This window comes from Geotrypetes seraphini, chromosome 9, assembly GCF_902459505.1.
Source record: "Geotrypetes seraphini chromosome 9, aGeoSer1.1, whole genome shotgun sequence".
In the NCBI taxonomy this organism is placed as follows: Eukaryota; Metazoa; Chordata; class Amphibia; order Gymnophiona; family Dermophiidae; genus Geotrypetes; species Geotrypetes seraphini.
Genome location: NC_047092.1, coordinates 13257820 through 13283388, shown reverse-complemented (window position 1 = coordinate 13283388; position 25569 = coordinate 13257820). Strand labels below are relative to the sequence as shown.

The 25569-nt window shown below is 44.5% G+C and overlaps 1 protein-coding gene across 2 annotated transcripts in view; it reads left to right on the top strand.

Annotated features, from left to right (window-relative positions):
- PLXNA4 (plexin A4) overlaps positions 1-25569 on the top strand; it is a 1110463-nt gene that overhangs the window by 78758 nt on the left and 1006136 nt on the right. For both annotated transcript variants that reach the window (XM_033958729.1, XM_033958728.1), the window contains exon 3: positions 19223-19405. In XM_033958729.1, the coding sequence (XP_033814620.1) occupies positions 19223-19405 (183 nt within the window). The remainder of the gene's footprint in view (positions 1-19222; positions 19406-25569) is intronic.

Below are 25569 nucleotides of genomic sequence, written 5' to 3'. Positions count from 1 at the left end.
AGGGGAGCTCAGAACAGTTTACATTAATTTATTCAGGTACTCAAGCATTTTTTCCTGTCTGTCCCAGTGGGCTCACAATCTATCTAATGTACCTGGGGCAATGGGAGGATTAAGTGACTTGCCCAGGGTCACAAGGAGCAGCGTGGGTTTGAACCCACAACCTCAGGGTGCTAAGGCCGTAGCTTTTACCACTGCGCCACTCTAGAAATCAAAATGTAGTAAAAGTGAGCCAACCAAGTCATTGTGACATCACTGATGAGGCTGGCTCTTATTGGTAGAATGAGGCATTATGATGTAATAATAGCAGCTCTGGTTACCAGAGGCCAAAACTTTTCACATTATTTATTACTGTGCTCCCAGGGGAGCTCAGAACGGTTTACATGAATTTATTCAGGTACTCAAGCATTTTTCCCTGTCTGTCCCAGTGGGCTCACAATCTATCTAATGTACCTGGGGCAGTGGGGGATTAAGTGACTTGCCCAGGGTCACAAGGAGCAGCGTGGGTTAAAATCAGGGTGCTGAGGTTGTGGCTTTATCCGCTGTGCCACACTCTCCCAAGTACATAGTGATGGGAAAATCTGAGGCCCATGAAAGCCTCCGAGAAGGACAAAGCCATGTTGGGAAAACATTACTGAAGGGGATTCTTGCCAAGAATTCTTGAGTGATGTCTGCTTCGTTTGCATATTGGCTCCTTTTCTGTGTAATCAGTCAGTGTAGTGTACAATTCATTGGTAAATAAGTACTTTACTGTTATCAGTGCAGTGTTCTCTCCTTTTGTAAATCGGTGCCTTCTAAGCACTATCGGTGCCATGGATGTCCTTTTGGTAAATCAGCACCTTTTCACTGTTATCAGTGCAGTGAGCAGTCTTCTGGTAAATCAGCACCTTTTCAGTGTTGTTGGTGCAGTGTACAATCCTTTGGTAAATAAAAGGCTCAGTGTTATCAGTGCAGTATGTGCTTCTTTAATAAATCAGTACCTTCTAAGTATTACCTGTGCGGTGGTAACTCTGTGGCTTTTCAGTGTTAATCGACGCAGCAGGATCTCCGCTTGCAAATCATCACCTTTTTGCTTATCACTGCAGTGCACAATCTATTGGTAAATCAGCACCGTTACACAGTTTTCTGTATACTGTTCACTCTACTGGTAGATCAGTGACCTGTGAGGCGATTTTTAGCGATTTTTAGCACTTTTAACAAGATGCTAAATAATTGTCATCTTGTCAAAATTGTATCAAAATATATAATCTTGAGAAACCAGCTGGACTCTGTGATTGTAATCTGCAATCAATTGTGCTGCTCCAGTTCATTCAGTGTTTCCTAGCATGCTAGTGAGTGGAACAATAGCTTACTGGTTAGTGCTGTGGTCTACAAACTAGCAAATCCTTTTTTTAAGAACAGAAAAATTGCCATATTGGGACAGACCGAAGGTCCATCAAGCCTGGTATCCTGTTTCCAACGGTGGCCAACCCAGGTCCCAAGTACCTGCCAGAAACCCAAAGAGTAGCAACATTTCAGAGCTCAGATTGTGATGTCATAATGCCTCATTCCACCAATGCTTAAGAGCCAACTTCATCACTGACGTCACAATGACTTGATTGTCCTATACTTGGTTCACATAACAATATAAGTATTGCCATACTGGGACAGATGGAAGGTCCATCAAGCCCAGAATCCTATTTCTAACAGCGGCCAGCCCAGGTCCCAAGTACCTGCCAGAAACCCAAAGAGTAGCAACATTCCAGAGCTGAGATTGTGATGTCATAATGCCTCATTCCACCAATGCTTAAGAGCCAACCTCACCAGTGATGTCATAATGGCTTGATTGTCCTATACATGGCTCACATAGAAGCATAAGAATTGCCATAATGGGACAGACCGAAGGTCCATCAAGCCTGGTATCCTGTTTCCAACAGTGGCCAACCCAGGTCCCAAGTACCTGCCAGAAACCCAAAGAGTAGCAACATTCCAGAGTTGAGATTGTGATGTCATAAAGCCTCATTCCACCAATGCTTAAGAGCCAACCTCAGCAGTGATGTCACAATGGCTTGACTGTCCTATACTTGGCTCACATAAGAAGATAAGAGTTGACATACTGGGACAGGCCAAAGGTCCATCAAGCCCAGTATCCTTTTCTCAACAGTGGCAAAACCAGATCCCAAGTACCTAGCTAAATCTAAAACAGATTTTATGCTACTTATCCTAGGAATAAGCAGTGGATTTCCCTAGGCCATCTCAATAATGGCCTATCGACGTCTCTTTTTTTATTTATTTATTTATACCATTTTCAATTTTACAAGCATATATATCACTTGTTACAGATCAAGAAAAATAGGTTTATAGATATAAAATATAAAGAAAATATAACTCTTATTTAGTCCACAATATAAGAGATCAAGAAAAGAAATTAAATACTGTCTCTTTTAGGAAATTATCCAAATCTTTTTTTTTTTTAACCCCTCTGACCCTTTTGCAGACTGAGTGGTCTGTTTCATGTAGATTTACCAGATGATGTTCATGTCTTAATTGACAAAATATGTTCATTTATTTAAAAATTTATATATCGTATATTAACTATACCGTTTACAAAGATTACAATCATAATAAGTTCATTTCAGTCTTGCCATGCTGCAAATCAGATAGGGATATGTTGCCTTTTTATTTTTTTGGAATGACAGATCTTGATGAAATGTATTTTATCCTATGTAATTTTTTTCTTAAAAGGAGTTTGTTTCATTTCATTTCTGCTTTTTAGCACCTGCAAAACAACTACCGTATTTTCACGTAGATAACGCGCACCCGTGTAAAACGCGCACACAGGTATAGCGCGCGGGAAACTGTAATTTATGTAAATACATTTTTAGATACCGTGCACACCCATATACCGCGCATGCCGCCCCGACTCTCCTGTCGCCACCCGACTCTCCTTTCGCCCGCCCCGACTCTCCTCTGGCCACCCCGACTCTCCTTTCGCCTGCCCCGACTCTCCTCTCCCCCTTGAAGTCCTGTCCCCACCCTGAAAGCCTGATGCCCCCCCCGACGTCCGATTCACCCCCCCCCCCCGCAGGACCGCTCGCACCCCTACCCCGAAGGACCGCTCACACGCATTTGCCCCCACACCCCCACCTCGAAGGACCGCTCGCAGGCACCCGCACTCCAACCCCGAAGGACCGCTCGCACCCCCACAGCCTCCCGACCCCCCCTCCATCATGTAGAAGCTCCTACCGCGTTGTCCTGCTGCTTCCTCTTCGGTGATCCCGGCCCTTCTGTGAGCCCTGCTCCAGCGCTGCTTCCTCTTCCGGTGGTCCCGCCCTTTCTCTGACATCAGAGAAGCGCTCACAGAAGGGCTGGGACCGCCGAAGAGGAAGCAGCAGGACAACGCGGTAGGAACTTCTACATGATGGAGGGGGGGTTCGGGAGGCTGTGGGGGTGCGAGCGGTCCTTCGGGGTTGGGGTGCGAATGCCTGCGAGCGGTCCTTCGGGTTGGGGGTGCGGGTGCGGGTGCGAGTGCATGCAAGTGGTCCTTCGGGGTGGGGGTGTGAGCGGTCCTGCGGGGTGAATCGGATATCGGGGGGGGGGGGAACTATGTTAAAAAAAATTGTAAAACGTGCCCACGAATATAACGCGCATGGTTATACACGGTTTGTAAAATCATGTATAACGCGCGCGTTATATGCGTGAAAATACGGTAAATGAAAAGTTTTCCCATGAACACCTCAAATATTTGGACTTATTTTTGGTGTGAGGGAAATCTGTCCTTCAGGTCTATCTGTACGTCGGGGGCAATCGCAGAATTCGTTCAAGCTCTTCAGATCTTCCCATTGGATCAGCTAGCTTATCCTTTGCTTGCTTCCCCCTCCCCCCTCGTCCATTGCGCTTTCTCTCCCTTCTGATGAGTATCTCTCGAAATTGTGAGCTCCCGTCATGTGTGTCCCTCGTGGGGGCAGATGTGTCTCAGTTGCTAGTACTTGATGGATGAAGCACCGTTTCATCTGAAAAACTGATGCAAAGCATATTTTGAGTTAAGTCCAGTAAAATGGCAGGACTTTGTCACTTGCTTATTCATTTTCTTTTCTTCTTTCTCTGGAAACATTAAAGCAAAGACGTTTGACCTTGAAATTCTCAGTAGAGAATGACACGGGGAAAAAATGTATCACCATTCTTGCCCCATGCCCACCCCCACGAGCTCAGTGCCCGTCCCCGCCCTGCAAACTGTCAGATCCCATCCGCACAAGCCTCGAATAGTTATGATTTTATACTGAACTTATTTTATTAAAATATAAAAAGAGACAATATTCTGTATAATTGTCGTTTTATAAACACAAATAATACAGATCAAGGATCAATAAAACCCCCGTCTCCCCCTCCCTTTCACAAACATCCCCTCCACTATTGCGAAAACTGAACAAACCAAATTATCAAGCTAACAGAATACTTCAGTCGCACATGGCAGGAAAAGTGTTAGTGGAGAGCAACTAGGGCAAAGCTAAAGAAGCACAGCCTGGACTTTGCGGTCCCCAGTTATGTCTAATACCAGCTCTAGCAGGATACAGATTTCAATTATGAAATAGTCTAATCACAAAATATAAAATAAATTTATTTTTTTCTACCTTCTGTTGTCTGGTAATTTTATTCTTCAAATCACATTGGTCTCAGGCTTTGTTTTTGGGTTCCTTCTCTCTCCAGCGTGGCATGGCTGGCTCCTGAAGGTAAAATAGGCGCAAGAGGAGCTGGGGAGGATATGCCAAGTCTGACACGGGCGCAATTTTTTTTACCACAGGAGCAAGACTTTCACCGCTTCCGCGGGGCGGTAAAAAGTCTTGACCCCCCCCCCCCCCCATTCCTGCGGATTTACTGCGGTGACCACAGTTTACCGCGGTAAATGGTCCCCGTGCCATTCTCTAATTCTCAGGCCCAAAGCCCAATTGGTTTGTTTGTTTGTGTATTCATTTATATCAGCGGGTTACAAACTTACATACAAAGCTATAACATTACATCCAACAATACATACCCCATATAGCATTGCCACGTCCACTTGACACTAAAGCATCATTGTGCATCAATAACCTCAGTTATCTCATTCAACCCACTATGAAGATATTGGGAGTAACACTGGACCAGAGCCTGACCATGAAAGACCAGGTAGACTCCTTGATCAGAAAAATCTTTCTCACCCTCTGGAAGCTTCGGTCCATCAGAGCTTACTTCGATGTCTCATCATTTAGAATTCTGGTACAATCCCTCATACTCAGTCAACTCGATTATTGTAACATCGCCTACTTGGCACTCTCCCAGAAGAACATGCGGCGATTGCAACTGGTACAAAACGCAGCGGTTAGGTTACTTTGTGGACTGAAGAAGTTTGATCACGTGACACCTTCCTACCGACTTTTGCACTGGCTGACGATGGAGGCGCGTGTGAAATTCAAGTTTGGTTGTTTTTGCATCAAGGTATTTTATGGCTTAGCCCCTAAATATAACACAGACCTTTTCTCCTTCACAACCAACAGATTCAGGAGAACCTCACCTCCGAACTTTGTTTCTCCACCGGTTAGAGGTTGTAAATTTAAAAGTCATCACCAACATCTCTCACATCAAGCAGCATTATGGGGTAAAGACCTGGAACAACTCCTCGTGCCTACTACTTATAGGGAATTCAGGAAACGCCTAAAAACACATCTGTTCCTGAAGTACTTAGGAAACTGACCTATACAATCTTAGTCCTCAACAAATGATCTTTAGAACTGTTATTCTCTAACTCTGAATTTTGCTTATTCCACTCGATCTGTAATACCTTTTAATCATTGTAAACCGCATAGAACTTCACGGTCCTGGGGTATATAAACTGTTATTATTATCCATAATAATAAAAGGCTAAGCGAGCATGCGCTGTCGAAAATCCATGAGTCCTGGTGGCGTGAGCTGTGCTTCTGTGCCAGTGCTCGCTGCGTCTGCGCTAGCGCGTGTGCCAGCGACTCCTCCCTCCCACTGCCGGTCCTCTTCAAAGCGGCCTGCTGAGGTTCGCCAGCCACTATAGCAAACCTTGCAGGCCGCTCTAGCAAATCCAGGGAGGCGAAGGCGGGACGGAGGGTGCGATCGGCAGCGGCTGCTGCTACTCCTCCAGCCGCCTAGCTCCTCTCCGCCGGCCCCGGCTGGCAGCCCCCTCTGCCCAGTCCTCTCTGCTCCGGTGGCCCACGCAGGAGAAGGAGCGGATGAAGCAGGGAGACTGTGCAAAGGGAAACAAGGGGGTTGACGGGACGGGAAAGGGAGGGGAGGAAGCCGAGGAATCTCTAGCACCCGTTAATGTAATGGGCTTAAAGACTAGTTATTTATAATACAAAACCTCCCATGATACAAGAAGTGCAAACCATAAAATGCAGAGGTTGACTTATGACCTTTACAATTTTCTGCGCAGTAGGGTGTAATGTATAGACACCCAGGTGTTAATCAAAGGATAATGGAGCTTGGTGGCTCAGACGCATAATGGGCTGCTGAGATGGCTTCATTAGGCTTGTTTACATAATAAGCTAATTGGCTACTGTCCGTGAACTGGACTAGCAGCACCCGTGAACCAGGGGAGTGATGCGCCCATTAGGGCTCCTTTTTACTAAGCTGCGATAGCGTTTTTAGTGCACGCAGAATTGCCGCGTGCGCTACACCCGCGCTACGCGGCTAGAACTAACGCCAGCTCAATGCGAGCATTAGCGTCTAGTGCGCGTGGCAATTCTGCCCTTAAACTTCAGCACTCAAGGGTCCTCAAGTGTCTCTCTGCTAAGAAAGAGTCTTGCTTGTACAATAGTCTGATACTCTGAGGACTTTCTAGAGCACCGTCGGGCCATTTTTCTGGAATTTTTCTGGATATCTGCTTGAGGTAAAAAAAAAAAAATTGCTTAAAATACATGAAATTAATTTTGGGATAAAATGAGGTAGGCCACAGACAAGCAAAAATACCCTCGACTGTGTAGATCAGGGGTGTCCAATGTCGGTCCTCGAGGGCCGCAGTCCAGTCGGGTTTTCAGGATTTCCTCAATGAATATGCATGAGATCTATTTGCATGCACTGCTTTCAATGCATATTCATTGGGGAAATCCTGAAAACCTGACTGGACTGCGGCCCTCGATGACCGACATTGGACACCCCTGGTGTAGATGAATAATGCAGTCAATGAATAATGCAGTCAATGAATAATGCAGTCAATGAATAATGAATAATGCAGTCAATGAACCAGGTTATAGAGGGTGACCTCATAATAGAACCCTTCCAGGCCTGAAGCTTACAAACATATAAATTTGATGGCAGATAAAGGCCAAATGGCCCATCCAGTCTGCCCATCCGCAGCATCCACTACCACCTCCTCTCCCTAAAAGATCCCACGTGCTGTCCCACGCTTTCTTCAATTCAGGCACAGTCTTTGTCTCCACCACCTCTACCAGGAGACCATTCCAAGCATCTACCACCCTTTCTGTAAAAAAGTTTTTCCTTAGATTACTCCTGAGCCTATCACCTCTTAACTTCATCCTATGCCCTCTCATTCTGGAGTTTTCCTTCAGTTGAAAAAGACTCATCTTCTGTACATTAATGCCACAGAGATATTTAAATGACTCTATCATATCTCCTCTCTCCCGTCTTTCTTCCAGAGTGTACATATTAAAGTCTCTAAGTCTGTCCCCGATACGAATTATGAAAAAGACCACTAACCAATTTTTTAGCAGCCCTCTGGACCGACTCCATCTTGTTTATCTCTTTTTGAAGGTGCGGTCTCCAGAATTGTACACAATATTCTAAATGTGGTCTCACCGGAGTCTTATGCAGGGGCATCAATACCTCCTTTATCCTGCTTTTCCTTTCCCTATGCACCCTAGCATCCTTCTAGCTTTCGCCATTGGGGGGGGGAGTGAAGCTTGGGTGGGAGTTTGGGACCCCCCAATTTGGGCTCAGGTATGACCTGTCTACAGCACCAGAATGTGCTGCTGAAAACACAGGTGTGCAATCTAGGTAAAGATGTACTTTTTTGGCTAGCTAATATAGGGCTCATATTCAAAACTTAAACACATCTAAAATCCTGTCCAAGTCGGCACTTAGATGACCTAAAAGGCAGGTCTGATTGGGTTTGATTCCAGGATCACATCTCTTTCCCAATGTCAGGCTAAAATTGAGGGTACCACAGCAGATGCATTTACACTTCCTGGAATGTAGCAGTCCTTGGCCATCACTTAACAGTGACCATGGGGAGTAATGCTACAAACCTTTGGACTTCTCTTATAAACATTGTATTGTAAAATCGCTCCTCAAATGTTTAAATGTGGAGATCATGGCCTTAAGCTCTGACTTAAAAGGGACCTAGCTAGGTACTTGGAAACAACAGGATACTGAGCTTGATGGACCTTCGGTCTGTCACAGTATGGCAGCTCTTATGTGAGCCAAGTATAGGCCAATCAAGCCATTGTGCCATCACTGGTGAGGTTGGCTCTTGGGCATTGGTGGAATGAGGCATTATGACATCACAATCTCAGCTCTGGAATGTTGCTACTCTTTGGGTTTCTGCCAGGTACTTGGGACCTGGGTTGGCCACTGTTGGAAACAGGATTCTGGGCTTGATGGACCCAAAGAGTATCCTTGGCTCTTATGTGAGCCAAGTATAGGCCAATCAAGCCATTGTGACATCACTGGTGAAGTTGGCTCTTAGGCATTGGTGGAATGAGGCATTATGACATCACAATCTCAGCTTTGGAATGTTCCTACTCTTTGGGTTTCTGGCAGGTACTTGGGACCTAGGTTGGCCTAGGGAAACAGGATACTGGGCTTGATGGACCTTCAGTCTGTTCCGGTATGGCAATCCTTATCTTCTTATGACCCAACTGGCTATGGATACAGGGAATGTTCTTGTATTCTTCTGGAAGGGACATAATGCAGGCAAGAACGAGATGAGCACAGTAGACATCTGGTTTTCTCTCAGCCTTTTGTAGAACTTTCTAGCCATGACTCATTCATTAAATTGGTAAATTGAGCTTTTCTTGCATTACAGGCCCCTCGATAAAATTGTTCCTGTACATGTTCATTTTCTGCTGCTGGTTCTGACTGACCATTTTACTCATTAAACTAGGGGAAGCGTAGGACGCCATGCAAATAATGTTAGAGCGACCATATGGGTGACATGGGATTGTCGGGAACGCTGCAGTCTGTCCTTGATGTAATTATCACACTCCTCTCTGTCTTCCAAAAACTGATCGAGATTAGTTCTGCTGATTTTTCATCCCTGGTGACATTATCCAGAGATGGAGAGACAAAGAGGAGAGTGGTGTAATACAATTTATTCTTTCTAATGAGGAAATGACCTGTAACATGTGAAAGACATGGGCTAATTGGTTCAAGTTGAAGCAGGCAAACAGAAAACGTGAACATTAGTGGTTCGCCTGCTTCGATTATCTTTGAAACCGTGCCATTTAGTAGCTTCTGATGTTGTTTTACGGTTCCATTTGTAGTTGCAAGAACTAGGCTTATGCCAAGTTGCCCTTGCACCAGGGCTTAGTTTGTAGACAAAAAGGAAGGATGGAATCAAGGGAGGGAGCAAGGGTTGGATCAGGGAATCAAGGGTGGGATCAGAGGCAGAAGCAACAGGAGAAGAGGGGCTGGATTAGGGGGAAGGTTCTCTGCTCCAGGACAGGCTCCCCTCCTCCCCTCTTCTTTCATAGAAACATAGAAAATGACGGAAGAAAAGAGCCACGGCCCATCTAGTCTGCCCACACATCTAGTCTGGCCCACCCCCTAACTACCTCCATGAAGAGATCCCACATGCCAATCCCATCTTTTCTTAAAATCTGGCATGCTGCTGGCCTCAATTACCTGATTCCAGCGGTCAACCACCCTTTCGGTGAAGAAATATTTTCTGGTGTCGCCATGGAATTTCCCACCCCTGATTTTCAACGGATGCCCTCTTGTTGCCGTGGGTCCTTTAAGGAAAAGGAGATCCTCTTCCACCTCGATACGGCCCGTGACATATTTGAACGTCTCGATCATGTCTCCCCTCTCTCTGCGTTCCTCGAGTGAGTACAGCTGCAACTTACCCAGTCGTTCCTTGAGTCCTGAGACCATCCTGGTGGCCATTCGCTGAACCGACTCAACTCTCCGCACATCTTTTTGATAATGCGGCCTCCGGAATTGTACACAGTATTCCAGATGGGGTCTCACCATGGATCTGTACAACGGCATTATGACCTCGGGCTTGTGGCTGACGAAACTTCTACAGATAAGGCCCCTCCCTTCCTGCAGAATACCTTCAACTCCCATCAATACACGTGAACCTCCACCTTCCCCTCTTATTGTACCCACCAAACCATTCAACTTCAATGACCAGTATTTTTCCTTGTAAATAAAATTTTTACCTTCCTATTGTACACTCTTGTATATTCCTGTCAACTTCAATGACCTGTACACTCCAAAAATTGTTAATTCCTGTCAACTTCAATGACCTGTACACTCCAAAAATTGTTAACTCCAATGTTATCTTCATTTGTAATCTTAACTAATTGCTGTGAACTACCTAGAACTCTCTGGGTATGGCGGTATACAAAATAAAGTTATTATTATTATTATTATTTCAGCTGGTGGAGTTCATCTCACTTGCAATGGATGAGAAAGAAAGAGCTGGTCAATGCACCTGGCCTTTGAATAAAGGGTACACCGACAAATCTGCGCACGACAATTGTGCATAGGGACAATGTGCGCAGGACAATGCTGCCCCGTCAATTGCGGCCTGTGAAATGTGAAAAGTATACATACATTGAAGACCCTGATTTGCTGAGACTCCTCAGGCCCCTCCCAAGGGATGGGGCCCGAGGAGTCTCAGCAAATCAGGACCTTCCAGATATCCAGTTAGGTAAAGGGTTCCGATAATCATCATGTAACCCTTACTCTAACACTAGATAGGAAGTGAATCTATTAGGTGTAGTGGGGGGGTTTCCCCCACCCCCTCAAAAAAGAGGATTACTTTGTAACCCTCAAAAAGACAAAATAGTATCCAATTGTCGGAGCGCATTTGACGAGTCACCTCGCATTCAGTGCGCGCACTTGTCAGGGCGCTAATGTCCTGCGCACATTTGACGGGTCACCGAATAAAGAGAGATAGTCCTTATGTTACAGTCAGGGGTTAAATGTAGGTTGTCTTGTGGTATTACTACTAGGGCTGGCCCCAGTGTTAGTACGGTAAGACCACCTTAAAAGTTGTGGCTGCCGTTTGTCAGCAGGGTCTGCCGACGGGGCAGGAGTGACTGGGGCTCCCTCCTGCCCACTATAGCCACTGAACCACCGAAGATAGTCAGGTAGGTTGGGGAGAGGTCTCCTCGGATGTTAGCAGGACTTCTCTTGTTGGGGTTGGATTCAGGGAGAGGGATCAGAATGGGGAGGGTGGGAAGGGGACTTTCTTTGTTAGGGTCAGCTGACGGTCCATGAGTGGAATTGGTATTGAGTAGAGAATGACAAAGGGACAAATTTTATTCCCCGACCCTGCGGGAACTCATTTTCCCGTCCCATCCCGGTGAGTTCTTTCCTGTCCCTGAACCATTCCTGCAAGTTCTGTCCTCATCTGCCCAAGCCTCAAACACTTTAAAATCCTAAGTAGCAACATTCTAGAGCTCAGATTGTGATGTCATAATGCCTCATTCCACCAATGCCTAAGCTCCGTCCTCATCTGCACAAGCCTCAAACACTTTAAAATCCTAAGTAGCAACATTCTAGAGCTCAGATTGTGATGTCATAATGCCTCATTCCACCAATGCCTAAGCTCCGTCCTCATCTGCACAAGACTCAAACACTTCAAAATCCTAAGTAGCAACATTCTAGAGCTCAGATTGTGATGTCATAATGCCTCATTCCACCAATGCCTAAGCTCCATCCTCATCCGCAGAAGCTTCAAACACTTTAAAATCCTAAGTAGCAACATTCTAGAGCACAGATTGTGATGTCATAATGCCTCATTCCACCAATACCTAAGCTCCGTCCTCATCTGCACAAGCCTCAGACACTTTCAAATCCTAAGTAGCAACATTCTAGAGCTCAGCTTGTGATGTCATAATGCCTCATTCCACCAATGCCTAAGCTCCATCCTCATCCGCAGAAGCTTCAAACACTTTAAAATCCTAAGTAGCAACATTCTAGAGCACAGATTGTGATGTCATAATGCCTCATTCCACCAATACCTAAGCTCCGTCCTCATCTGCACAAGCTTCAGACACTTTAAAATCCTAAGTGTTTGACGTTTTGTGCGGTTAAGGCTGAGCTTACAGGAATGGGACAGGTACAGTGACAAAACTTGCAGGGATGGGTCGGGGAAATTGAGTTGTGGGGACTGGGACAAATTTGTCCCTGTGTCATTTTCTAGTATTGAGGGTTGAGAGTACAGTTAATGTCCTCTACTGTAAACAGGCGGCGTTTTCTGAGGGTACTGTAACTGCCCGGGTCCAAAAGATCTCGCTTACTTTGACAGTGTCATGTTTGCGAAGGTCTGCCAAGGAAACGCTTGCCTGCGGCTGTCTAGGAAATGAGAACCTGGTACCTGTCTCCGTCCTTTCTCTTGCAGCATCTGCTCTTCGAGGTGTATAACTGGGCTTGTTACCCGGCACATAATATCTGAAGGAAAGAAAAGGCTGACGTTTCCGTCAACTCAATATTATGAAGCTCAATTTAATTGTCAAAGCTGGAACGAGCCTGTCGCTCCGTCCTCTGCAGCAAGAGACACTCAGTATTGTGGTGTCCCTTCCAGGCAGAGGTAAGCAATGGTGTCGATAGCCCTGGAAGAATGAGGTAAGTGATGCTATTCCTGAGCTAAAATCGAGGTTACGAAATCTGGAGTAGAAGCCAGCGTGAGCCGGAGCAGCCGGTCAGAAATGTGCTAAGATCGGTTCCTAGTTATAATAACTTTGATTGCCATAACAACAGCTAGAGCCTGGTTCTCTGCAGACAGCTGGTGAGGAGGCTTTGCCGTCTCGGTGCATTTTATGCTGTAGTGGGTGTAAAAATTAAAATTGTAACCACTACGTTGAACACACACAGGCTGGAAATCGGCGTTGCGGTTTCCAGGAAAGAAGGCTCATGCCCCCCCACCCCCCCCGTCTCCAGACTGAGTTGTGTAAGAAGGAATAAGCTGCAACCAGTGCTGAACATTGCCTTCAGATCACCAGCGTTTTTCATCAGTTTCCAGAGAAAAATTATCTATCTATCCGTCAGACTAGGGGACACTCCATGAAGTTACAGGAGGATATTTTTTTTCCACTCGGAGAATAGTTAAGCTCCGGAACGCGTTGCCAGAGAATGTGGAAAGAGCGGATAGAGTAGCTGGTTTCAAGAAAGGTTTGGACAAGTTCCTGGAGGAAAAGTCCATAGTCTGTTATTGAGAAAGACATGGGGGGAAGCCACTGCTTGCCCTGGATAGGTAGCATGGAATATTGTTACTCCTTGGGTTTTGGCCAGGTACTAGTGATCTGGATTGGCCACCGTGAGAACGGGCTACTGGGCTTGATGGACCATTGGTCTGACCCAGTAAGCCTATTCTTATGTTCTTATCTATCTATCTCAGTATTCAACAGCAGTGATGTGTTTTGTACTATAACAAACATATAACAGGGTTGGGGTTTTTTTTCAATATCAAGAAGCCTGTGTGGAATTAGTATTGAGTAGAGAATGACACAGGGACAAATTTTTTCATTCCGGTGAGTTCTTTTCCTGTCCCTGCCCCATTCCTGCAAGCTCCATCCTCATCTGCACAAGCCTCAGACGCTTTAAAATCATAAGTCACAACATTCTAGAGCTCAGATTGTAATGTCATAATGCCTCATTCCACCAATGCCTAAGCTCCGTTCTCAAACTACACCCCAGGGTGCTTAGGGAGTTGAGCGATGTCCTGGCGGGACCATTATCCGTGCTCTTCAATCTTTCCCTGAGTACAGGAAGAGTCCCGTTGGACTTGAAAATGGCTAACGTCATTCCACTCCACAAAAAGGGATGCAGGATGGAGACTGCGAATTACAGACCGCTGAGTCTCACATCGATAGTGAGTAAACTCATGGAAACGCTAATCAAACATAAATTGGATACGATCCTGAACGAGGAGAATCTAAGAGATCCCCACCAACATGGATTTACAAAGGGAAGGTCCTGCCAATCCAATCTAATCAGCTTCTTTGACTGGGTAACAAAAAAGCTGGATATGGGGGAGTCCCTGGACGTCGTGTACTTGGACTTCAGTAAAGCGTTCGATAGTGTCCCACACCGCAGGTTATTGAGCAAGATGAGTTCGATGGGATTAGGTGAAACATTAACTGCATGGGTTAAGGACTGGCTTGGAGGTAGACTTCAGAGGGTGGTGGTGAACGGTACCCTCTCCGAAACGTCGGAGATGATCAGTGGAGTGCCGCAGGGCTCGGTCTTGGGCCCGATCCTATTTAACATCTTCGTAAGAGACTTGGCTGAGGGGCTTCGAGGTAAAATTACATTATTCACCGATGACGCCAAACTATGCAACATAGTAGGCAAAAGCACAGTGCCCGACAGTATGACGAAGGACCTACTCATACTGGAACATTGGTCAAAAACTTGGCAACTAAGTTTCAATGCCAAAAAATGTAAGGTCATGCACCTTGGCAGCAGAAATCCATGCAGAACTTACACCCTAAATGGTGAGACCTTAGCAAGGACTGCAGTGGAACGAGACTTGGGAGTGATCATTAGTGAAGACATGAAGGCTGCCAATCAAGTGGAGAAAGCTTCATCCAAGACTAGACAAATCATGGGTTGTATCCGTAGAAGTTTCATCAGCCAAAAGCCCAAAGTCATAATGCTGTTGTACAGATCCATGGTGAGGCCTCATCTGGAATATTGTATACAATTCTGGAGGCCACATTACCAAAAATATGTGCTGAGAGTTGAGTCGGTTCAGCGAATGGCCACCAGGATGGTCTCAGGACTCAAGGATCTCCCGTACGGCTGGGTAAGTTGCAGCTATACTCACTCGAGGAACGCAGAGAGAGGGGAGACATCATTGAGACATTCAAATATGTCACAGGCCATATTGAGGTAGAAGAAGATATCTTTTTCCTTAAAGGACCTAAGGCAACAAGAGGGCATTCGTTGAAAATCAGGGGTGGGAAATTTCATGGCGACACCAGGAAGCACTTCTTCACCGAAAGGGTGGTTGATCTCTGGAATGATCTTCCACTACAGGTAATTGAGGCCAGCAGCGTGCCAAATTTTAAGAAAAAATGGGATAGGCATGTGGAATCTCTTCATGGAGGAAGTTAGGGGGTGGGCCATTAGAGTGGGCAGACTTGATGGGCCGTGGCCCTTTTCTGCCGTCATTTTCTATGTTTCTATCTACATGAGCCTCAAACATTTTAAAATCCTAAGTAGCGACATTCTAGAGCTCAGATTGTGATGTCATAATGCCTCATTCCACCAATGCCTAAGCTCCGTCCTCATCTGCACATGCCTCAAACGCTTTAAAATCATAAGTGTTTGAGTCTTGTGTGGTTAAGGCAGAGCTATGTGTACAAATCTACTTTTGATGATTATTTTAAAAGCTCTGTTATATTCCTACTTATCATTTCTAAGTGCTACTAGACATACACAGCGGCCTTTAAAAAAGTTTGGATAATTTCCTAAAAGAGAAGTTCATAGGCCATTATTGAGATGGCTTGGGGAAATTCCACTGATTATTCCTAGGATGAGCAGCATAAAATATGTTTTTCTACTTGGGATCTACTGGGGATCTAGCTAGGTACTTGGGGCCTGATTTGGCCACTGTTGGAAACAGGATACTGGGCTTGATGGACCTTCCATCTGTCCCAGTATAGCAATTCTTATGTTCTTATGAACATCAAAACACATAAGAGACAGTCCCTGTTCAAAAGAGCTTACAATCTAGTCAAGTCAGACATACTGGACAAGAAGGTGCATCAAAACACAGTGCTCAGGTGGGGGAACCATTTACAGCTGCACTATGATGTCATCAAGAATTCTGAGTATGACCTAGATGCATTGTGATGTCACTGAGTGCTCAGACAGCTTAATGTTACTAGACATACGCAGCGCTGTACATCAAAACATAGAAGAGACAGTATGCTCAAAGAGCTTACAATCTAGTCAAGACAGACAAACTGGACAAGAAGGTACATCATTACAAAATGCTCAAGTGGGGGAATTACTGAGGGAACTTTACAGTCTATGACCCAGAAATATCAAAGAAGAAACAAGTTAATTTAATCTTGTATTTGTAATGGGTATAACTAATGGGCAGACTTGATGGACCGTTCAGGTCTTTATCTGCCATCATTTACTATGCTACTATGATAAGACAGATATTGGTGCTTAGCTGGTGGGTTGGAATTTGGAATTGAAAGCAACTTCAAATTAGTGGGCTTTGAGTACGGATTTGAAGACCGCCAGAGATGGAGCTTGACTTACTGAGTCAGGCAGTTGGTTCCAGGCATATGATGCAGCAAAGTAGGAGGGACGGAGTCTGGAGTTGGCCATAGAGGAGACACGTACAAATAAGAAAGACTTACCTGATGAGCAAAGTGCTGGGGGGGGGGGGCGGGCGTGCGGGCGGGGGGGGGGGGGGGGGAGTGTGGGGAGAGTTATGAGAGGAGAGATACTGAGGAGCTGTAGAGCGAATATACTTGTAGGCCAGTAAGAGGAGTTTGAACAGTCTGTGGAAACAGATAGGGAGCCAATGAAGTGACTAGAGGAGAGGTTGGTGGCATATGAGGCGTGCAGCAGAGTTCTGAACAGATTGAAGGGGAGAGAGAGAAGGTTTAGTGGAAGGCCAGTGAGAAGCAGGTTGTAGTTGCAGTAGTCTAGGGGAGAGGTGATCAAGGTCTTAGCAGTGTGCTCGAAAAGGAAGGGTCTGATTTTAGCAATATTCTAACAGAATGAGATCTTTTGGCAGTCTGTTGGATATGTGAAGAGAAGGATAGAGATGCGAGCCAACGAGACAGGGAGGGTGAGGGCGTAGCTCAAAGAAACAGAGAATGGGGGGAGGAGGAGAGACGTGTTTAAGTAGAAAGATAAGGAGCTCAGTCTCGGCCATGTTTAATTTTAGATGGCAGCGAGACATCAGGTCGCGAAATCAGACAAGCCAGTTCGTGTTTAAATACTCATATGGCATAGATGTCTAGATCCATTTTTATAAGTATTTCCAAAACTGCAGTATGTCCATAGGTCAGGGGGCAAGGTCGGGGGGTGATTTGGGCAAGACTCTAGCGAGGGCCCAAAATAGAAAAGTCCAGCTGCTTTTTCCTGGCCCTGAATTTTTTTCATAGTGTGATGACACAACCATGGGCTCTGACTCTGTGGGACTTGTACGCTGGAAGACCTTTGTCATTGTCCATACTTTGCTTAGGAGACTTGCAATGTATATAAATCAAAATCCTGGTACACATACCTGTATAAAATGAGATTGTTGTCACAGGGACCTTGTAGGGATTGCTTTTCTGACGTTCATCTCAGCTTTCAATTTATTGCCTTGATCTCTCTTTTGATTTGGGGACCTATGGACAGCCTGTGCTCAATTAGATGTTTGGTGACTTCAACTTTAGGATAAGGGATAGGGACTTGTATACTACAGGTATTCAAGCATTTTCCCTATCTGTCCTCTCCCTACTATCTTCTCTCGTTTATGGGAAATGCAATACCAAGCACTTGTACCGACAGAAGAGCAGAGTTTAATATGGGGGGGGGGGGGTACAAACGAGCCAAAGCCTTGCTATGGACAGTGTTCCTTCAAAGGGGAGCTCTGACCTATATGAGAGAGCCAGTGTCTTCTGCATCCTGCCATTTCCTGGATTTGCATAGGAAGTCTTCATTCTGTGTTACGGCTCCTACTCTCTGGAATTCTTGGCCTTTTTACCTTCGTTCAGAGAAATCATTTGTAACCTTCAAGGCACAATTAAAGGCATACGACTTCTCTTTGGCCTTTAGCTCTTAGCTTACTTCCTCTTGATGGCCGCTTTCCTTCTGTATGGACAGAATTAAATTCTTGGTTCCCTTCCTTACCACATTGTTCATCCCTTTTTATTTTTCATTGTAATCCCCGATTCCCTCTTTCCCCATGTTCTCAATTGTTTTCTTTACGTTTTGTCTTCCTTTTGTTCTTACCCTATTTAATTTGTTGGGGAAGGGGGGTTCTTTTCTTTTAAATTTTTATTGTAAACTGCTTAGATTTGCCTTCTGGTTTTATATCTCCGGTATCTATACCGGTATATATAAAATCGGAGGTATGTATGTGTGTATGTGCCGCGATCACGCAAAAACGGCTTGACCGATTTGAACGAAACTTGGTATGCAGATCCCTCACTACCTGGGGTGATATGTTCTGGGGGTCTCGCGGCCCACCTGCACACATGGGCGGAGCTACAAACAGAAAATCAGATTTCACCCATTCATGTCAATGGAAAAAATGTAAAAAGCTGCCATTCTCACAGTAATTCAAAAACGGCTTGACCGATTTGAACGAAACTTGGTATGCAGATCCCTCACTACCTGGGGTGATATGTTCTGGGGGTCTCGCGGCCCACCTGCACACATGGGCGGAGCTACAAACAGATAATCAGATTTCACCCATTCATGTCAATGGAAAATATGTAAAAAGCTGCCATTCTCACAGTAATTCAAAAACGGCTTGACCGATTTGAACTAAACTTGGTATGCTGATCCCTCACTACCAGGGGTGATATGTTCTGGGGGTCTCGCGGCCCATAACTCTATGTTGCTTGCTCAAGGGTGGGTTCACCCAAGAATTTATATGTTCTTGCTCCAGGAGGTGAAACTAAAAGTGTTGTTTATAATCACGTTTTGCGTTAGTTGTATTGTATTCATTTTGTCAAATATTTCACATTATAATTTGAATATTGTACTTTTTATTAAGCTGTAAAAAAATAATTTCATTCACCACTATAAAGTATCTTTATTTGAATCCATTTACAGTGTTATTGCTATAATTAAATACCCGTGCAACGCCGGGGCATCAGCTAGTATTAAATAAATTGAACTTGAACCATGATACATCACCCTGGACTGATCCTTTGAAATAAATATGCTTGCATGTGCTAGCATGTGGGTCCACATAGAGCCAATTGACTTTGAAACCTTGGACAAGAGACATCCCGGCCTTTGATGATTCTTTTTGTTCCAAAGTCTTAACACTATTTTTTTTTTCTCTTTGTTTTTCATTTTACAGCTCTTAATCATTGATGATAATTTCTGCGGTCTGGATATGAATGCCCCCTTGGGGGTATCTGAAATGGTCTGGGGATTCCCCATTTTCACCGAAGACAAGGATAGGATGACATCTGTCATTGCCTACGTCTACAAGGACCACTCTCTGGCATTTGTGGGCACCAAGAGCGGCAAGTTGAAGAAGGTAGGACACCGGGTATTACTGTCTATTTAATTCTCTGGCTAAGGTGTCGGGGCAGAGGCCTGGCCTGGAAGCTTCATTAGTTGAATCAGATAGATGACTTTGACCGAGAGCATACAATAGGGGAGCATACTGATGACATCAGAAAATTCAACTCTCAGAATATGGTCTTAACTGAGTATTTTTTCTGACTCTATGTGATGTACCGAACTGCTTGGTTCTAAAGTGTGTTTGAATATCATTTTTGGAGAGGAACTATGAAAATGCAGATTCTTGCTATTATTACTGGTCTCATATTGAGTTGGCACACTCACTATTTTAAGATAAGTGCCGGCATCGGCGCTTAACCTAATATGTATATTCAGTGTTGCATTTGGTCACCATTGGCACTATCCATTAATTTAGGCCAGGGGTGGGTCCTCGAAGGCCGGAATCCAGTCGGGTTTTTAGGATTTCCCCAATGAATATGCATGAAATCTATTTGCATGCACTGCTTTCAATGCGTATTCATTGGGGAAATCCTGAAAGCCCGACTGGATTCCGGCCCTCGAGGACCAGAGTTGCCCACCCCTGGTTTAGGCAGACAGGCAGGCCTAAACTAAATGGACAACTTATTTATTTAGTGGCTGAATATCGTTGCTGATTGGATTATTTTTGGCATTGTGTCTGTCCCTTCTTTGAGCCCCTAGTTAAATGTTTAATATCTGGCTGTCATTTAAATAACCAAATGTTGTCTGTATAGTGCTTTAAAATCAACATATAAGCAAGTTATGCCTTTTTTATTAGTAATGGTGAAAAGCATGTAGGCCAAAATTCTATATATGGCACCGATAAAATTTTGCACGGTTCAATAAATGGCACCTAGAGTTAGCTACCATTTATAGAATAGCGTTTGGCGCCAGGATCTACGCCTAAAATTGACCGCAAGGATTTATTCCTAGTAAAACCTGGCACAAATTCTCCCATCTAATTACATGTGGATTTCTCTCATTCCAGGAAAGCCTATGATCCGCTCCTGCTGCTCCCATGGCTTCTCTGCCTATTCGGATTCACGGGTAAAATTTACGCACAGATCCTGGCGCCTAAAAAATGTGCACACAAATTTTAATTAATGCCAACTAGTGACAATAATTATTAGTGGCCCAATTATCGCTGCTAATTGGCTTGTTGGTCAATTAAGTTTCACATGGAAATTGGGCACCAGAATTTCTGCATGCAAATTTGAGCTCCATATATAGAATTGGGCCAACAACGTCAAGTGTGATGTCTTCAAGTGCCGTGGTACTTCCTTCATAGTTCTAGGTGGTTTCAGAATGTAGACCAACAAAGAGCAAACCCGAGACAGGTCTATATAGGAATGCAAAGCTAGTGTTTGGTTTCCAAAACTGTGTTTGGTCTTTGAAGCCTCTAATTTACCCAGCTAACATGGCTTGTTGAGCGCAAGGGCCTGCTCACTGGTTGACTAGTTATGCTTGTGATGTAAATATCATTGAAACTAGAGAATGACATGGGGACAAATTTTTCCCCGTCCCTGTGGGAACTCATTTGCCCAGCCCATCCCCATGAGTTTTTTTCTCTGTCCCTGCCCCATCCCTGCAAGCTCCATCCTCATCTGCGCAAGCCTCAGACGCTTTAAAATCCTAAGTAGCAACATTCTAGAGCTCAGATTGTGATGTCATAATGCCTCATTCCACCAATGCCTGAGCTCCGTCCTCATCTGCACAAGCCTCAAACACTTTAGAAATTCTTAGAATCCTAAGTAGCAACATTCTAGAGCTCAGATTGTGATGTCATAATGCCTCATTCCACCAATGCCTGAGCTCCGTCCTCATCTGCACAAGCCTCAAACACTTTAGAAATTCTTAGAATCCTAAGTAGCAACATTCTAGAGCTCAGATTGTGATGTCATAATGCCTCATTCCACCAATGCCTGAGCTCCGTCCTCATCTGCACAAGCCTCAAACACTTTAGAAATTCTTAGAATCCTAAGTAGCAACATTCTAGAGCTCAGATTGTGATGTCATAATGCCTCATTCCACCAATGCCTGAGCTCCGTCCTCATCTGCACAAGCCTCAAACACTTTCAAATCCTAAGTAGCAACATTCTAGAGCTCAGATTGTGATGTCATAATGCCTCATTCCACCAATGCCTAAGCTCCGTCCTCATCTGCGCAAGCCTCAAACACTTTCAAATCCTAAGTGTTCATGGCTTGTGTGATTAAGGCAGATATTACAGGAATGGGACTGTGACAGCGACAGCGACAAAACTCGTGGGGACGGGACAGGGAAATTGAGTTCCTGCGGGGATGGGGAAAAATCTGTCCCTGTGTCATTCTCTAATTGAAACCATGGTTTTGCTAGAAATATCTGTAGTGTGATATCCAAAGGGGAGGCATTCTGCATTATTTCAATGACTTAAAAGGAGGTTGTGCGGTAGCTGGAAATTTCGCTGCATGTTGATTACTTGTGATTGCCTGTCACAGTAATTTCTTCTACTATCAACGTTTTTGCGTAAGAGAGAGACCTAATATGTTCTACTTTGCTATTTTACACAAACCAGAAAGTGAAAGAATGCTGTTAGGACAGCTGGAACATGAAAGCAACTACTTTAAGAGAAGTTTAAAAAAAAAAAAAATTCATTTAGCCCCAGACATATAGCCATACATGGTAAGAAATAGTGATGAGTTTCTCTGCATTGACACGAAGAAGTAGAGTTCGGATTTTCTTCCCCAAAATATGTATATCAAAAAAATGAGTGCACTCTGCAATGCAGTAGACCAGACTTGAAATCTGCTTTAGCAACGCACAAGCTGCTCTTTGAGAGGTGAAGTGTGTTTATTGATGGACATCTGTCCTTTACCTGGGCTGGACGTCTGTCCATTGGTTTATAGTCTGTCAAGTTTAGCAGGAGAGTTAAAAGCTGTTTGTGTTCTCGGGGACTCCAAGCCACCTGCGTATGCAGGGAGCTATTTGATGGCTTTATTTCTGATCAGTGAGCTTTATATCATAAGATTTTCTTTAGTTATATTTGAAAGGAATTCAATGCATTTAATATATATTTTGTGAAGATTAATATACCCGCTCCACTTTTGAAGTTTATTTCTGATCAGCCAGCATCCTGTGAATTCCTACCCACTGCCACTCCTGGATTTTCTTTATTTAAGCATTTATATACCACTTATAGTCTTTGATTTATATTCAGGAACTCAAGCATTTTTCCCTGTCTGTGCCGGTGGGCTCACAATCTATCTGTACTTGGGGTAATAGGGGGATTAAGTGGCTTGCCCAGGGTCACAAGGAGCAGTGAGGGTTTGAACCCACAACCTCAGGGTGCTAAGGCTGTAGCTTTAACCACTGCACCACTCTAGAAACCAAAATGTAGTAAAAGTGAGCCAAGTATAGGACAATCAAGCCATTGTGACATCACTGATGAGGTGGGCTCTTATTGGTGGAATGAGGCATTATGATGTCACAATAGCAGCTCTGGTTACCAGAGGTTGAAATTTTTCATATTGTTTATTTATTACTGTTCTCCCAGGGGAGCTCAGAACAGTTTACATGAATTTATTCAGGTCCTCAAGTATTTTTCCCTGTCTGTCCTGGTGGGCTCACAATCTATCTAATGTATCTGGGGCAATGAGGGATTAGGTGACTTGGCCAGGATCACAAGGAGCAGTGTGGGATTTGAACCCACAACCTCAGGGTGCTGAGGCTGTGGCTCTAATCGCTGCACCACACACTCCCCCTGGATCTGAGGTATGGTGAATTTTCAAGTCCCCTTTAAACTCTATCACTTTTTCCTTGCCCGGCATTACCCTAATTCAGTGATTTTCAACTCAAGCCTTCGAGACACCTCTAGACAGTCAGGTTTTCAGGATGCCCGCAATGAATATGCATGAGAGCGATTTCCATGCAGACTGATCTCGTGCATATTCAGTGTGGGTTGAAGGACCCCCCTTCATTGTTTGCCAGCAGAAGGAGATTGTGGAATATGACTTTTGGGTCAGCTGATTCAATAGTGTGTGAAAGTCTGGAATAATGTTGATACAAACCATCTCTATTTTAGTTGGCACAGGTCCCAGAACCCTGATTCCAGGCCCCGGAGGGTTGAGCCCAAGGAAAAGTACAAAAAAGTGCAGAAGCAGATTGCAGGGCAAATGGGGGTAAACCCCAACTAGGATTTCTGAGCCCCACTCACCTTTGGCCCTGTTCAATCTGGCCTGCTTTTAAATCTTAACCTCTTGTTCTCCAGTTTATGTTGTTTTAATCATTTCTCATAGTAGTTAAAACTCCCACATCTCTTATTTGTGCTGTTTGACTGTATTCAACGCTTATTTCAGACTTTTGCACACCTCCATAGAGATCTTGCTTTGGCCTTGCCGTCTTTGTGGCTGACAATTGTTTCCGTTGTCTTTCTTAAGATTCAGATCAGGTAATCAAATCTGGGCCATTTCTACGGAATTCTGGAACTTGTAGTTCATTCTTTTACCATGAAAATTCTAAATCCCTTCGGTCTCAGCTTGTTAATTCACTGTCGAGGTGACTGTGCTTTTTATACAGAGCGTGGTGAATTTGCATAACTAGGGTTACCATATTTGAAGCCTCACAAACCCAGCCACATGACCCCGCCCCATCCCCGCCTTGTCCCGTCTCCAGCCCCGCCCAGGTCTGCCTCGAGTCCCTCCCTATTCTGCTCCCAGCCCCGCCCCTTCAAAGCCTCGTCATCTTCCCCGACGAGATCTGGCTGCGTCTCGAGAGCCTCAAGCACGCACGGATGTGTGTGATGTCATCTGTGCATCAGAGGCCCTCCAGATGCAGCAGGAGCTCGACGGGGCTTTCCAAAACCCGGAAAGTCCATCCGGGAACCCAGATTGTGTCCAGGTTTTCCTGGACATCTGATAACCCTATGCATAACTGCACTGGGATGACTGAGATATTAAAATGAACCGTCTTGTGCATGCAGTGTAACGTTCTGCATTTTGTAAAGCAATAGTAATATCATTTTGCAGTATTTAAAAATTATTTTCCATGTTTGAAATTGATACTACTCTACGGATTTATATTATACAAATTGACTAATATGAAGGAAGTAATTTTGTTCATTAGTGATGTCTCTGGTGACATCTAGTGATGTGCAAAACTCTGGAATAAGCACAATTTACTGAATAGACAAACAGGACAAATAAGAGATTTGGGAGGTTCACTTATTATGGGGAAATGATTATAATTAATTGGCCTAATATTCAACATAATCTAACTGGGTTGGAGAAGCTCCTGCTTGGTTAAAATGAACTGGCCAGCTCCAGTGGCATAGCGAGGGTAGGAGGCGCCCCCTAGTGCCCTCCTCTCTCTCCCTCCCTCCCCCCCCCCCGCTCTGACATTTTGAGCGGAGTGTTTTTTTTTCCTTTTGTTTGTGTATTAATCCGGTAGGAGCTTTTACTGGCAGGTTAAATCCTTTTGCTTTTGTGGGGGGAGTGTGTGGCGCAGTGGTTAGAGTGACGGCCTCAGCACCCTGTGGTTGTTGGTTCAAATCCCACGCTGCTCCTTGTGACCCAGGGCAAGTCATTTTATCCCCATTGCCCCAGGTACATTAGATAGAATGTGATCCCACCAGGACAGAAAGGGAACGATGCTTGAGTACCTGAATGCACCTGGCACCATAGACTATAAGTGGTATATAAATACTTATAAAAAATACTCAAAATAAATAACAATATTGGACCTCGAGTACTCGAGCTTAATTCTTTCAGTGGGGGTCAGTGATGCCAAAAACGCTGACTGTCCTGGGCTGAATATATGCCAGAACATGGGTGTAAAAAGAGTGCAAGTGACTGAGATTTAAAAGGAGTAGGCTTCTCTATTGCAGAAAAATGTTTTCTTTATCCTTTGATTACATAGGCTCATCATAAAATGCATTACCATAAGATAGTTCAATAATAAGGTATCACTTTATTTCCTTTGGTTTTTGTTTTATTTCTTTATATTCTCTGGTAAAGTTGGTAACTCTAGAAAAACAACTGGATAGTGGCGAACAAGCTTTGGTTCCTACATGATCGGGCAGCAGTATTTAGGAGTTGGTATTGACCATCAACATACCTTGAAGCTTGTGTTGAGAAGTTGGGATTCATTGGTGTGTTACATAGAAACATAGAACATGACGGCAGAAA